The sequence below is a fragment of the Ochotona princeps genome, chromosome 4 (genome assembly GCF_030435755.1).
Source record: "Ochotona princeps isolate mOchPri1 chromosome 4, mOchPri1.hap1, whole genome shotgun sequence".
NCBI lineage: Eukaryota > Metazoa > Chordata > Mammalia > Lagomorpha > Ochotonidae > Ochotona > Ochotona princeps.
In genome coordinates, this window is record NC_080835.1 from 56999322 (window position 1) to 57015484 (window position 16163).

The window sequence follows — 16163 nt, forward strand, 5'->3', positions numbered from 1 at the left end:
TCCTTGTGACCAGGCTGCACCTGCCTGTGTGGGGGACCCCAGAATGTGCCTCCTGTCCTCCTCCCTATGGGCCTCAGCCTTTGTAGACCCCATCCACCCAGCGTGCCTCCCTTGGCCATTTTGCCATTCTTTGCTGCCTGTGTGCATGCTCCTGCACCGTGTCTTTGAGACCCTTCCCCCATGATGCCTGGTCTTGAGTGGGTAAGAGTATGGGCTCTAGAGGTGGGGTTCAGGAGGTCAGATCCTGCCCCTTCTGTTCTGGTCTGTGGCTTTGGACAAGTTGATCAACCTCTCTGTGCTTCAGTTTCCTCTGCTAGAAATTGAAACAAAGTTAAGCTTCCTGTGGAGGGTTGTTATGAGGGTTACATTAGATGGGATAGGGCCTAGAAAAGTGTGGAGGACCCATGTGTGAGTGCAGCTGCTCCTATTCTGCTGCTACGGTCTTCCGTCTCCCAGCACAGCCCTAGTAGCACAGTTAGGACAGGAAGGCTTTCTTGTGCACCTGTTATGTGGTGGCTTCACACTTGGTCTACACAGGCATTGTGCTGTGAAGTTCAAGTGTGTTAATTCACACAAAGCAGAGAGTGCCGTGCCCGTGCAGGCTATTGACTCTGCTGATCCACATGACAACCTCAGGGGGGAGGTTGTATCACCCATTTTACAGAGGAGGAAACTGAGACATAGAGAGGGAAGATGACTTGTTCTAGGTCACACAGCAAGAGCTTGCTGGAACCAGAGCTGCTAGCTCAGAGTCTGTGCTCTTCCAGGCTGCCCATTCTGCCAGTGTAGCCGGTGTGTGTGTGTGTATTGGGGGAAGTTGGTCCTGGGGGACTGGCAGCCTTGGACTCTGTCCCCTGTGATTGCTGGGATTGGGTGTGTTTCCCAGTGGTGTCATGTTCACTTCCACAGATGACAGGGCTTCCCTGGGCAGGTGAGAACTTGGGAGGTGACAGCTGGCCCCTGGGCTGCCCTCACCAGCATTGGGGCTCTTTGGTCCCTGTGTCACTGTCGCTCTCCTCACCAGGATGATCGACTGGGTTTCTTGGCCCCTGGGGAAGAACATTGACAAGTGGATCATTGCCCTGCTGAAAGGCCTGGCTGCCGTTAAGAAGTTCAGCATCTTGATCGAGGTTTCGCTCAACAAAATTGAGAAGGTTGGTGGCCCTGGCCTTGTTGGCACTTATGGCCTTTGCCGCTGGTCTCTTGCCAGAGACAGTGCAGATGGGGGAGGCAGAGCTCCCATCCAAGTTTGCTGTGTGACTTTGGGCAAATTATTGCCACTCTTTGGGCCTCAGGTTACCCTCCCCCCAATTTATTCCTTTGATCATTCAAATATGTGCATGTGTCACTTCTAGTGTGCCCCTCACCCATCCATTTTACCACCTGTCCATTCATACAGGTCTGTGAGCACCTCTGTGTTCCTGCTCTCAGCATGGGGCTGCTGTTTTTTCTCTGCCTCTTAGGCCTGTGGTTGGGCTTGGCCTTATGTGACCTGGGGGAGAGGGGCTCCTGACCGCAGACTGTCTTCCAGGTTTTCTCAAAGCTGCTGTACCCCATCGTGCGGGGAGCTGCCTTGTGTGTCCTCAAGTACATCCTCCTGACTTTCCAGCACTCCCACGAGGCTTTCCACCTGGTAAGGACCCCTGAGGACAGACAGCTCTGCACCTGCTCTGGGCTGGGAGGCCTGATGTGCTGACTTTGTTGGAGATTTGGGCTGGGCACATGTGTGCAGGACCTCCAAGGTCAGGCTGTTGGAGCTGGAGGAGGCTGCAGACCCCACTTGGCAATTAGAGGATTTGTGTGGCCTTTGCCCAGGCATGTGTTTGAATGACAGAATTGACTGATGACAGCCTGACAGCCCCTGGGGCTGTGTGCCAGCCTCCATGCTAAGGACAGCACTCGCATTCATTCATGTAATTTGCAGAGTATATCCACACCACTGAGGGAAGTTTGGTCATGGCCTCCATGCTTCAGAGGAAGAGATGGCAGTGGGGGAGGTCACTGTTGCAGGCTCAGCTTGCAGGGACTCAGGGATGCTGTGACTCCTAACCCCATGTGCTTCTGACACCCAGCAGAGGTGTCCTTTTTGGGGAAGGAAGCCTAAGGCCATGGGCTGCTTCCTGCTGCACCTGCGTGCCTGTCTTCACTGGGGACCTGCAGGTGGACTCCCAGTTCTCATGGTTGCTGCTCAGGGCTGCGAAATGTCACACGTGCCCATTCATTGAAGAGACAGAAGCACAGAACCAAGGGCTGAGGTTCTTGGGGTTGAATTTGGACTTGGCCCTTGTCAGAGGTGATACCTTCAGGCCAGGCACTTGGCCTTTCAGAGCTGGGTACTGGGCAGTCAGAATGATGGGGGAAGGGTTAGAGGAGGTGACACATGTCTGCTGCCTGCTTGTTCCCTTCCCATGTCTATGTGTTGTGACCTTGTGGCCCAACACCCTGATGAGTTTGCAAGTTGAAACTACTATGTGAGCAAAAGGCATGGGCTATGGATTCAGATATGGCCCAGACCTCAGCTTATCTCATAACCCACTGTGGCAAATGACACCCCCTCCCTCATTTCATTTTCTTTCTTTAAAAAAAGGCATTTTTTTTTAAATTGGAAAGACAGATTTATAGAAAGAAGGAGAGACAAAAGGAGAGCTTCTATCTGCTAGTTCACTCCCCAAATGGCCACAACAGCTGGAGTTGAGCTGAACTGATCTGAAGCCAGGAGCCAGGAGCTTCTTCTGGGTCTCCTACATGGGTGCAGGGTCCCAAGGCTTTGGGCCATCCTCGACTGCTTTCCCAGGCCACAAGCAGGGAGCTGGATGGAAAGTGGAGCAGCTTGGACACAAATCAGTGCCCTTATGGGATTCAGTGCTTGTAGGCAGAGGATTAGCCAGTTGAGCCATTGCATCAGCCCATTTTATTCTCTGATCCTTGCTTCTGTGTAGTCACAGAGCAGATGATGTGTGCAACAGGCAGCAATTATGGGATGGGTGATGGTGGTTGTCTCTAGAGGCCACCATTCAGGTTATCAGGCCCTACCCAGCCGACTGTGTGTGGCTCCAACAACATTCTTTTTTTTTTTTTTTTAAGATTTATTTTTATTACAAAGTCAGATATACAGAGAGGAGGAGAGACAGAGAGGAAGATCTTCCGTCCAATGATTCACTCCCCAAGTGAGCCGCAATGGGCCGGTGCTGTGCCAATCCGATGCCGGGAACCAGGAACCTCTTCCAGGTCTCCCACGTGGGTGCAGGGTCCCAAATCCTTGGGCCGTCCTCGACTGCTTTCCCAGGCCACAAGCAGGGAGCTGGATGGGAATTGGAGCTTCCGGGATTAGAACCGGCGCCCATATGGGATCCCGGGGCTTTCAAGGCAAGGACTTTAGCCACTAGGCCATGCTGCCGGGCCCTCCAACAACATTCTTGCTAGACAGAGTAGCCTTGGTCACTTGGGCCTTCAGGCACCTGGGAAGGGAAGCTGGCAAAGGCTAGACACTTGGATTTGAGCTCTTGCTACCTCACCACTGTGGGGAGGACATTTACCTTGCTCTGTGAGCAGACACTGGACAGGGGGCCTAGAGTCATACTTCTTGGTAAAGAAGTCATGTACCTGCAGGGTTCAAGGCACTGGTGAGGGGAATCGCACTTATCTGGTGGTGTGTGAACAGACCTCCCTGCCTCCCAGAGTCCTGAGGTCTATGACAGGGCCTGAGACACTGCATCTTGGGGTATGGAGCTGTGACCTGTTGCTGAGTCTTGCCCTGCTCTCTCGCTGCAGCTCCTGCCTCACATCCCACCCATGGTCACCTCCCTGATCAAAGAGGACTCGAACTCAGGCACCAGCTGTCTGGAGCAGCTGGCAGAGCTGGTCCACTGCATGGTGTTCCGGTTCCCGGGCTTCCCGGATCTGTATGAGCCTGTCATGGAGGCCATTAAGGTGAGTTCAAGTCCCTGCTTTGTCTCTTGTCCTGTTCTGACAAAGGTGTCTGTTAGGGTCTTCCTCTAGGCTTGGCAGTAGCTCCCCATCACTTGGTCTGTTCGTTAGTGTTGACCCTTGCCTCCCCCAGGCCATCCCATACTTCAGGCACACCAGCCTACCTGCCCGTCCCCAGGAGTGTCACCCTCTGTCATGACTACTTTTAGCCTTGGTATATGATATGCCTGGGTCACTCCTGTAGGACTGTCAAGGTTTCCACCCCCAGGAAACTGCTCACCTATGTGCCACCACCACCACTAGGCTGTCACATGTCATCACATTTGACTGCAAGTGCTCAGAGTGAGGCTATTCATAATACCCTGAAGACTTCACTGATGTTTTACTCTTTGCCAAGTTCAGGCTAAAATGGTGGGCATGAAGCAAACCGAATCTGCTTCATTAAGGAGTTGGTGGCCTGTGGTGTGGCAGACCCATGTATAGAAACCTGGACAGCTGTGACAGCGTCAGCTAGGTTAAGGACAAGGGGGAGTGGCAGAGGTGAAGAGGAGGAGAAAGGCTCTGGGACAGGCTTGATGAGTTGCCAGGATCTGATGGTGATGGCCATTTGTGTGGAGCTGCCCCACTCTGCCGTGGCTTTTGTCCTGTGATACTCTTAAGGGATTTGTGAAGCAACCGCTGTTATTTGGGCCGCAGAGATGAGAAAAACAGGCCTTGGAGTGGTTTTGCCACTTGCGTTGAATCACAGAGGTGGCGGGAGACAGAACCGAGGCCCTGGGCTGCCAAGCATCTGCCCATTGCCTGAGGCAGAGGACAGGGCTGAGCATGGGGCAGGTGTCAAGGGAGGTGCCCTTTCAGAAGCTCAGCTCTGACTTCTGCTTTGATGGGCAGGCTGGCTGGCTGGCAGAACTGGCTGCTGTTGTGTCATGTGACATCTAGAAGGTGCTTGTTAGAACAAACCTATTGTTGGGTACTTCACTGAGCTTGCCTGGGAAGTAGTGGAGGAATCCCTAGGACCAGGAAGGAAGAGAAAGTGGAATTCCAGTGGTGAGAAATGGTGTCCTGTTTGCCTGAAGTGAGCAGGGAGGGGGCAGGACGGTGCACCTCAATGAGCAAAGCAAGACCAGAGAGGGTGTGCTAGGCCTGTCCCTGATTGGGAGTGGGTATTGCTGAGCCCAAGAATGCTTTGCTGTTAGCCAGCAAACAGTAGTTTGAAAAAACTGCATGCACCCTCAAATGGGCAATGAGAGTAGGGCTCTGGACTGGGAGCAAAAGGAATTTGTAAGCAGTGGCCTGTTCCCATGTGGGCTTAGGGGTTTGAATGCAGGTCTTCTTGCAGGGTTGGAGTCCCCAAAGTCAGACACCGACATGAAATGTACTCATGAGCTTGCAGGAAGGTTGCCTGGTAAAACAAGCCATAAAGATACAGTTCTACTGAAGGCAAGCTTGTAGTCCAAAAAGTACAAAACACACAGAGGGGCTGCCCCTTTTGCATGAGCAAAAATAAACCTAACAAGCGGAATATGTGACTTACTTGGCTCTCTTTGGGCTTTCAAATCTTGGGGAAGAATGCTGTAAGAGAGCTGACTTACAGTGGGAGAGGCTCTCTGTCCCCAGAAGTGAGTGAATAGGTGTTGGGACAGGGGCAGGCAGGCCTTGTGCCTGGTTAGGGGGATGTTGCTCCAGGTTTCCAGTCTCATAAGAGAGGATAGTGCAAGAGCTCTGAGATCTGGGCTGCTTGGACTGCTCGTCTTTCCTGCTGGCTTGTGAGCTTCTGTGAGGCAGAGACGGGTGGTTTTGGTGCCTAGGTTTTCTGTGGCTGAGGGTGGCCCAATGGGCTTCGTGTAGTGGGAGAGAGGTGTGGGCAAACACAAGTTGGGAGCAGGGTCCCATGCTGCAATCCTGGGAAACTGAAGAGGAGTGAGGCCAGGCTTGGTAGGCTAGGAGCTGATGGCTCCATCCAGGGGGACCAGGTGTGTGTAGACTCCTGTACCGGGAGGTGTGAAGCCTTGGAGCCCATGTGACAAGGATGAGTGGCATAGAGACCCCCCACTAGACAACATGGAACTTTTTTTTTTTTAAATGGCAGAGTTACAGAGAGAAGTGAGGGGAAGGGTGGGAGGAATAGATTTTCTATCTTCTGGTTCACTCCCCAAATGGCTGCAATGGCCAGAGCTGGATGGTCCAAAGCCAGGAGTCGGGGCTTCTTCTGAGTCTCCCATGTGGGTACAAGAGTCCAAGGACGTGGGCCATCCTCCAGTGCCTTACCAGGCACTTTATCGGGGAGCTGGATCAGAAGTGGAGCATCTGGGGCTCAAACTGGTACCTGTGTGGCATGCTAGTGCTACAGATGGCAACTTTCTAAGAGGAAAGAGACTGCAAGATAGAGGAGGGAAAATGGACCTGGGAACCAGTAAGAGGAAACTACCCTGGATGAGTCAGAGGGGCGGTGGGAGGTGTCTGTCCTCCAGGGCACAGTATGTCAGCATGGCAGGGGGCTGCAGCAGAGCCGTCGGCAGAGTTCAGGGTCTTGAAAGCTGGGCTGAGTCACTGTGCTTCACCCACCAGACCTGCACTTCATGAGATCCTTGACGTCAGACGTAAGACTCCCAAGAGCAGTTTCACACTGGCTCAGTTTCTCTTTCATGTGATGCCAAAGATACAAGTGTCTGCTTCATGATTTATACATGAGCAGCATTTCCTTCCCTGGGTGTTAGAGCATGTATTCCCGGGAAGATAGGCACCATTTGTCGTGGTATTTGCAGATCTTTTGCAGTGAGTCAGTTTGAGAGGCAAGACAGCTAATCATGGTATGGTTTGTAAGGTTTCTCATGTGTGTCCCATGAGTGCACTCTGTATACATGAGCCTTTGTAAGTAAGTTCTGGAAGATTCTCATGAAGGCGGATGAGTGTCAAGTTGTGGCTGTTTGCAAGCTGTAGCCCTTGCTAAGGGAAGGAAACACTGAATGTAAATTTCTTTTTTTTAAGATTTATTTTATTTTTATTACAAAGTCAGATATACAGAGAGGAGGAGAGACAGAGAGGAAGATCTTCCGTCCGATGATTCACTCCCCAAGTGAACGCAACGGCTGGTGCTGCGCCGATCCGAAGCCAGGAACCAGTAACCTCTTCCTGGTCTCCCATGTGGGTGCAGGATCCCAAGGCATTGGGCCGTCCTCAACTGCTTTCCCAGGCCACAAGCAGGGAGCTGGATGGGAAGTGGAGCTGCCAGGAGTAGAACCGGCGACGATATAGGATCCTGGCACGTTCACGGTGAGGACTTTAGCCGCTAGGCCACGGCTGCCGGGCTCTGAATGTAAATTTTGAAGACAGGAGCTTGAGCACTGTCAGCAAGTTTTTGATTTGGTCTTCCTAGGAGTACAAAGTTAGCTTTTTTTTGCGGGGGGGGAGGGAACAATATTTCATTTATTTGAAAGAGAAAGATCATCCATCTTCTGGTTCATTTCCAGAATACCCGACAGCCAAGGGCTTGGTGAGGCTAAAGCCAGGAGCCCAGAGCCCACATGGGTGGCAGGATCCAAGTACTTGACCCATCATCCCAGGGTCTGCATTACCAGGAAGCTGGGTTGGAAAGCAAGCCAAGAACCAAGCCTAGGAACTCTGATATGTGCTAGATGTCTGCCCCAAAGTTCTTTCTCTTCCTTTCTCCCTTCCTCCCTCCCTCCCTTCCTTCTTCCCTCCCTCCGTTCCTTTCTCTCTCTCTCTCTCTCTCTTTCTCTCTCTCTCTCTCTCTCTCTCATTCTTTCTAAGATTTCTTTTTAATTTGAAAGACTTACAAGGAAAGAGAGAAATAGATCTTACATCTGCTTTCTGACTCCCGAAAATGGTCACAACTGCCAAAGCAGGGCCAGTGCAAAGCCAGGAGCCAGGAGCTTCTCGCACATGAGTGCAGGGACCCAAGTGTCATCATCCACTGCTTCCCTAGACACATTAGGGATTTGGGTTAAAGTGGAGCAGCTGGATCTGAAATTGGCACCGATGTGGGATGCCAACGGTGCAGGGAGATACTGAGACTGGTACACTGTGGTGCCTTCTTGTGAATTTTCTGGTGTGGGTTTTCTCCATCTTCTCCATGTGTTTGTGTGTGTGTGTGTGTCTGTTTCTGCCTCTGTTATGATTTGTTCATGGTCTGTGTGTGTGTTTGTGTGTTGCCTCTTTGTCACTATTCATTCATGATGTGTTTGTTCCCTGGGTAGGGGAGGGTTGGCCAGAACATAATAGAGCCTGTACCTGCCTGACTCCCCACCAGATTCTCTGGTGGTAGTTGCCCTTGATGTGATCAGGGACTGCCTCATCTGATGCAGTATTTGAGAAATGGTTCCGGAGATGAGTCAGCGAGATGTTAAATGGCTGCTTGAGCAAGCCCTTCCAGCCACAGGCCATGCTCCGGGGAGAGGAGGCCCTGGGTGCCAAGCTAGCTGATAACTCTGGGGCACCTCATACCCATTTAGGGGTTGTTCTCAGGTTCTGGGAGTAAGAATGGAGTTGGAGCATTCCTGCAAATGCCCCTTGTGTCTGCTGGTACCATGTTGTGCCTCTGTGTTAGAACTGTGTCTGGCTTTCCTCCTTTAGGTGCAGCTGGTCTTTGTCCTATGTTTGTGTATTTGAAAGAGATACACAGGCCCACGCACACAGAATAGAATCACGCATAGAATCATCTGCTGATTCACTCGCCAGATGCCCTCAGCAGTCAGAACTAATCAGGCCGAAACCAGGAGCACAGAGCTCCAGCTGGAGCCTCCTGGGTGGGTGAGGAGGACTCAAGTGCTTGAACCTGCTGCCTCGGGTGCATGAGCTGGGTCTGGCACCCAGCCCTGGGCTACAGAACACAGTGTTCTGAGCGGCGTCTGAACCACTGTTCCACAGTGCCCATTCTGAGTCATGGCTGTGTGACATGACCTTGGTGAGTGAAGGGGTTAGTGCTGACTCTAGCTGTGACCCAGGACCCACCCTGCAGACCTCCAGGATCCTCTCGCTGTCCTGACAAGAGGACCGCTGTTGAAGACTGGGAGTGCTGACTCTCTTGGAAGCTGCCTCTTAATGCTCATCAGTCAGAACAACCAGAACATCCTCATGTGCAAGCACCTTGATTATAGAAGGCCAAATCAAAACAGGTGCAGTGTCCTCCCTTGACAGGTGAGGAAACTGAGGCCTGGGGAGCCTACTTCTGATGGCTGGAGCAAAGGAGAGTCAGGGCTGAGCTGGGCTCTGATTAGCCTGGGCTGCTGGAGCCCATCACACCTGGACTATTCAAAGAGTTTTAGGTTCTTCATCTATTGCCTGTGTGACCCTGAATGAGTCTTTGCTTTTTCCATCTGTGAAATGGGACCATGCCATCTTAAGGCAGTAGTGGCTGTGAAGGTCATATAGATGACCCACTTGCCAAGGGGAGAGTCTAGAATGAGTTTGTAAGCAGGGACTAGCTGACGCACATCTCTGGAGCATCGGGAGGCTGTGTGGTAGGCTGTAGTTCAGGAAGGCTTCCTAGGCATGGTGATATTTTTGGAGCCGACCTCAGTGCTAACTGTCCTGCCTACTTGTTCCCTCCTCAGGACCTGCAGGTTCCCAACGAGGACCGCATCAAGCAGCTGCTGGGACAGGATGCCTGGACCTCACAGAAGAGTGAGCTGGCTGGCTTCTACCCCAGGCTCATGGCAAAGTCTGACACGGGCAAGATTGGTTTAATCAACCTGGGCAACACCTGCTATGTGAACAGCATCCTTCAGGCCCTGTTCATGGCTTCTGAGTAAGTGCTGCCTTGGGAAGTCCTGGTTGGCCTTTCCATTGGAAAACTGCCAGGAGGTGTGGGTTGGCATAAGGCCTCTGGGAATGCCAGGGCAGGTGTTGGAGGACTCGGACAGTGTGAGACCATCACCAAGGCCTTAGGGTGTTGCAGTCTGGGCTGCAGTGGCAATGGGTCTGCCTTGGGTTGGTTCATGACTGACTGCATTTCTTGGAGGAGGACTGCATCTTCCAGAGTAAAACTGGCACTCACCTTAGTAGATTTTTCTCTTTTTAAAGGGGGCAGTACAGTCTGTGTTGTCTCCACTGGCTGGCTTATCAGAGAGTGGGCTCTGATTCCAGCTGACCCCATGGCCTCATGTTTGCTGCTTCTCTGTGAGCCGCAGTTTGCGTAGGAGGTTGGAGCTGATGGCAGAGGCTGTCCATACTATTGCTGCTTGTTCATTTCCAATGCCTGGTGACAGGCTTTTTTTTTTTTTTTAAATAACTTCTGGATCTGTTGCCTTGTTACTTTGTAAACACAACAAAATGATTTACTGAGTGAATGCTCAAGTGCTTGTGGTCACAGTAATGGTTGTCTTACTTGTGCATCTCTCTAGGGTAGAGTGCCATGTTTCAGCTCATCTATGCAGCCTAAACTGGCCAAGTCAGGAGATGAGCCTTTCCACTTCTTTTTGCTTGTGGGTGCCCACCAGCTTCTCATGGAATGTGTTGTGACCTGGAATCCCAAACAGGGCTGTAGAACGCTAGAACTGACCACTTCTGTCTATGTTTGGGTAACTGTCATCCAGTTGTCCCTTACCCGCTTCCCAGCCTCCTGTAAATGCTACTCTGGGTTTGGTTGACAGTCTTGTAAGCTTACGCATGCATCGTGTTTGGGTCAACACAGTGACTTCCAGTTCACCCGTTTTGCTGCACGTGACAGGATCCCATGCTTTATACGGCTGACCAGCAGTGTGTGTATGTGCCATGTTGGCTTCTGCTTAGCCACTGTGGGTGCTAGTAGATAGCGCCTGCTGTGAGTGTGGGTATGTGTAGGTGGGTTACATTTCCTTTGGATATATTCTAGCATGTGTTTGTTCGTTTATGGTGTTCTGAAGCTGAACTCTTCTGGAGTGGTGGCTATCCTTATCTGCACTGCCCCCAAGTGTTTAAGGGTTCCCCTTTCTCCTGCTCCACATTGGCAGCTGGTTTTTTGTTTTCTTTTGTGAAAATAGCCACTCTGATTGGAGTGAGAGGTGATATCTCACTGTGGTTTTGATTTGCAGTTCCCTGATGGCTAAGTGATATTGAAAACAATTTAATATATTTGTTGACTAGGAGTATTTTTTGAGAAATGTTGACTCATATACTCTTTTTTAAAGATTTATTTATTGCACTGGTTCACTCCCCATATGGCTGTGACAGCTGGAAATGGGCCAGGCCTAAGCTGAGAGCTTCTTCCAGGTCTCCCATGTGAGTGCAGAGGTCCAAGATATTAGGTCATCCTCTACTGCTTTCCCAGGCTGTTAGGGAGCTGGATTGGAAGTGGAGTAGCCAGGTCTCGAACTGGCGTCCATATGGATGCAAGGAAGCAGTTTAACTGGATAAACTTCCAAGCTGATCTTTTGGGTGGTGGTTGTATTTGTTATATATTCTGGCTATCTTTGTCAGCTATTTACAGCAACTTGTAAATACACTCTGCTGGTTGTTTGCTGTGCAGAAGATTCTTGATTGATATAATCTAATTTGTCTGATTCTATTTTTGTTGCCAGAGTTTGTGGGATTTTACCCAAAATGTTCTTGCCTACACTGATACTTTCATGTGTTTCCTTCTGGTAGTTTCAGGTCATAAGTTCATCTCTCTCTCTCTCTCTTTTTTTTAAAGATTAGTTATTTATTACTTGAAGGAGAAATAGTTCTTTTGTTCACTGGTTCTCCCCTCAAGGGGTTGCAATGGCCAGAGCTAAACTTATTTGAAGCCAGAAGCCAGGAGTTTCTTCTGGGTCTCCCATGTGGGTGCAGGATCCCAAGGCCCTGGGCCATCCTCTACTGCTTTCCAAGGACACAAGCAGGGAGCTGGATGGGAAGTGGAGCTGCCGGGACTAGAACCAGTGCCCGTATGGGATGCCAGCACTGCAGGCTGAAGATTTTTTTTGTTGTTGTTGTTCTTTTTTTTTTTTTAATGATTTTTTAAATTATTTTTGACAATCTTGACATAATTAGGGTAAAAAGATTCAAGCAATACAGGAAGATGGGTAAGACAATTAGTTTCATATTGTTTCCTTAATATATCTGATGTAAAAGGAGATTTTAAGGGAGAAGCCCCACCCAGTCTCCCACCCACCCCAGGTCCCAGATGTGGGGCATGCTCCGAGGGTCTTGCTCAAGTGGTTCTGATAATTCAACAGTTCTGAATTGCTGCCACTCTCACCACTCCAAGCACGATGCAGTTGTTGGAGATTCCACTGATTGACATAGTCCATTATAGCATCTCTGTTTGCCCCGTATTTTCATTGCCAACAAATAGCTGAGGTGGTTGATTGACTTGTTCTGTCCTCTGTCATTTGATGGTTAGCGTTCTGAGTCTGAAAGCTCGACTGGGGAGATCCCCAAAGAAACTTTGCCTGAGGTGTTCCCGGACCAGATTCTTGTATGTACTAGCAAGCACAGGGCCCGGTACAGTCCATCGCCCTGATCAGCTGGTGGTTGCAGTTGCTGGGTTGGTTCTTTTTCCATCCCTGTCTTCCACTGGAACCAATGGGTGTTTGTAGTCCAGCCTGGTTCTGCCCAGCACATACTTGGCCCTCACATAAACCAGTGGGAGCTGCAGCCTAGTTGGAGCGACCCACAATAACTCCAACCAGGCCCGTCCCCTACCCTGGTTTGCCAGTATGTGTAGCAGACTAGTCCAGTCTGTCCTACATCCCATTTGGCTCTCATACATGTCAATGGGTATTAAAACCTTGTTCCATCTAACCAGCTCAACTATCCAGCCTTCACGGATGTTGTTGGGTGTCTCTATCTAGCCACCCCAGCCCCTGTCCTAGTTTTTGTGCCCTCCCGTGGAAGTGGTAACCCAAGAGGGAGGAGCCCACTGTTTCCCTCCCAGGCCTCTCCCACTCCCAGATTATGCACTCTCCAGGTAGCTTTGTGGTTTAACTTGACAGAACTAGCCCCCAGTGCCAGCTTCTGCCAGCTGTTGCTGTGGCTAAGCCCAAACAACCCTCACCCACTCTAATTTTGTTTGCACCAGTAGGAATAATCCGCCCAGCCTGGTTTTTCCCTGATCTGGTCCACATGAGGCGCACAGGTGCTGTAGCCCTGCCTAGTCTGGTCTACCCCCATCCCAGCTCACGCTCTCCAGTGGGAGTAGCTGTCCAGCAAGGGAACCACCCCTTATTCCCCTGCAGGTTCTACCCCCTCCTTTCCTGGTTCTCACGTATGCTGGTTGGGTGCTGCAGTCACATCTGGCTCAGGCAGCCTCATCTTGTCATTCCATGTTGTGTACTGCTTTTGTCGCAACCAAACCTGGCTTGACCCACACTCTGTTCTGGCGTTCGGATTTGCCAGTGGATGACATGAACTGATTCAGCCTGGTCTGCCCCGGACCCATGCCAAATGTATGCCAGTGGGACACTTTCCATGGCCTCTGGCTGTTTCCTTCCATGCTTCTTGCACTTACCTGCAGGGTCTGTGTCCTGCCAGAGGAGTTGCCCGGGCTCCTCCATCAGAACCCCTCCAAGTGCCAGCTTTCGTGCATACCAGTGGGTCCATGAGCCAGCCCTACTCAGTTCACCTCCTGTCCTAGCAGGAACAGTGGCTTTTCCTAACTGGCCTTCAACCCATTCTGTTTCTTGCTGTTGGATGTTTCAGCCCAGTCATGGCTTGTACATACCCACGTGTAGCTCATATATGGCTCAGGAGGGATTGAGACCTAGCCTAGTCCGTCCCACATCTACCCTGGTCCTCCAGAACACCAGAAGGCGTAGCAGTCTAGCCTGGCCTGGTGCATCTTGTCCCAGTCCACACTTGTGCCAAGGGAGGCCACAACTGTATCCTGACCAGAGTGCAGCCCCATTCCAGCTTGTGCGCCCCTTGGTGGGAAGCTCCACCCAGCTAGGGTGTCTGTTTAGCCCCCCAACTGGGCCCGTTCCTAGCCATAGATTGCACTCATGCCAGAGGTTGCTCTGACTCAGCTTGGCACAGCCCCTCGCCTGTTGTGACCCCTGCCGTAGACACTGTGGCTCAGCATTTGTGGCTCATGTAGACCAGTTGGTGCAGAAACCTAGCTGGGCATGTCCTGTGTTCCACCCTGGTTTCCATTCTTGTAGGCTAAGGTTTGCTCAGTACTGCCCGGTGCACCCGTTCCATTGCCTTTTCATACATTGACAAGCCGTTGGTGCTACTTTGCTCTGCCTGTCCAACCCCCAGGTCCAGACCACCTATTCACCAGTGGAAGCTATAACTCGCCAGGGGAGCTTCCCAAGTTTCTCCCCCTGATCCCCCGCAGACCCAGTTCTCATATATGCCACTGGGCTTTAGGCCAGTGCCCGGTGCAGTCGGCCCTCCCCTTGGCTTTGCATGAGCTGGTGAATGTTGCAGTCCGGCCCACCCCACAACCCCCTCAGGATGCACACTCGAGTGCCGCTGCCCCAACTAGTCCAGACTGCCGTCGGTTCTCCAATCTGTGGTCAATGGCAGGCTCCCCGGTCACACCTAGCTTAGTCCACCACGACTCCATCTCTTGAAGTAACCTGTGGGGCTAGAATTTCCACAGGGTTTGGCCAACACATCCCCCACAGAATCTTCCCCCGGATATGGTTCTCTAGTGTGTTTGTTAATGTCATAGCCCTGCTTAAGGTGACTGGTCTCCACTGGGTCAGTTCTGTTTCCAGCCTTATCATCCACTGGACCAATGGGTATTGTGGTCCAGCTCGAGCCTACCCACTTCATACTCGGTCCTTACGCAAACCAGTGGGAGCTGCAGTCTAGTTGGGGCGACTCCCCATAACCCCCACCAGGCCTGCTCCCTTCTTTGGTTCCCATGCATGTGAGTATGTACCGCACGCTTGTTCAGTCTGTCCCTCCTCCCATTAAGCTCTGCTACTTATCAGTGGGCATTGAAGCCTAGTTCGACCCAACCAGCCCACTATCCAGCCCACACACATACTGGCAGGTGCCCTTCTGTTTAGCAACCCTGCCCCTGTCCTGGTTTTCGTGCTCTCCAGTGGGAGTAGTTACCCACGAGGGAGGTGCCCGCTATCTCCCTACTAGGCCACTTCAACTTCTGGACTGCGCACTCTCCAGGTGGTTCTGGCATTTAACTTAACAGAATTAGTCCCTGGTGCCAGTCTCTGCCATCTGATGATGTGGCAAAGCCCAACCAACACTCGCCCACTCTGATTTTGCTTGCACCATTCGGAACAGTCAGCCCAATCTGGCCCTTCCCCAATCTAGTTCACATGAGGCCCACAGTTGTTCCCCTCACCTGTCTCAGCCTTTGCCTTCAATGCTGTGGCATAGTATCACTGCCTCCTGTAGACCAGTTGTTGTAAGAGCCTGGGTTGGAATGATATGTGCTCCATCCTGATTTCTAATCTTTTTATTTTGAGTTGAAATTTGTTTGGCTCTGCCCAGACTGTCCGCTTCCAGTTGCAGCTCGGCTCACTCCACATCCTGTTTTAGGATGCTCCTTCAGGTGATACTGCCTTGACCTGCCCAGAATGCCATTGGTTCCTTTACCCCTAAGTGATGACAGGTGCCATGGTCACTCCTAGCTTAGTCCCTCGCAACCCCAGCCTGCGAACTAACCTGCGGGACTTGTATTTCCACAGGATTAGGCCCACACTTCCCCCATAGAGCTTACCCCCGGACCAAATTCTCTCGCGTGCTGGTGTCTTGACCCTGCCAAATATGACCAGTCCACTGTTCCACCACCCAGTCAAGTGATGGTGCCCAGCTAGACAGGCCCCCATGCATAGCTTTGGTGTGGACCAGTGTGTGGCAGTCAGTGAACTCTATGCTAATAGCCATTCTCAGGATTCCTAATTTGGCTGGTGTTTCAGTCTGGCTCAAACAGATCTTATGGGCCCTCCCATCCAAACCTTTAGGTCTCAGTCCCACTCTTGCCCTAAAGTTTCATGTCCCTGTTACTGATTATCACCAGGAACTCATGTCTCACCTACACTAAAGCTGGTCTTATTCGTGGGTGTCCCTAAGTAGCTGTTTCATATCATAAAAACCCCAGAGCTCGCTGCTGGGCGGCCAGCAGGCAGAGCCTGGCACCATTTGGTGCAGTGGCCGCCCAAAGCTAAGGACTCAGCCACCGCCTTGCTGTGGTGGCTTTGGCATGAGTCCCCAGTCTTGGATTCCGCCTGGCAGCGGCACCTCCCTCAGCCACCACACTGTAGGGGGTTTCAGACTGCCCCCCAGCAGGCTGAAGATTAACTTGCTAAGCCATTATGCCCCAGGGTGTGTGTTTGTGTGTTTAA

General features: G+C 51.5%; 1 protein-coding gene across 2 annotated transcripts in view; it reads left to right on the forward strand.

Annotated features, from left to right (window-relative positions):
• The window catches only part of USP35 (ubiquitin specific peptidase 35), an 87894-nt gene that overhangs the window by 49788 nt on the left and 21943 nt on the right, over positions 1–16163 (forward strand). For both annotated transcript variants that reach the window (XM_058663653.1, XM_058663651.1), the window contains exons 4-7: positions 1025–1154; positions 1532–1633; positions 3772–3930; positions 9501–9694. In XM_058663653.1, the coding sequence (XP_058519636.1) occupies positions 1025–1154; positions 1532–1633; positions 3772–3930; positions 9501–9694 (585 nt within the window). The remainder of the gene's footprint in view (positions 1–1024; positions 1155–1531; positions 1634–3771; positions 3931–9500; positions 9695–16163) is intronic.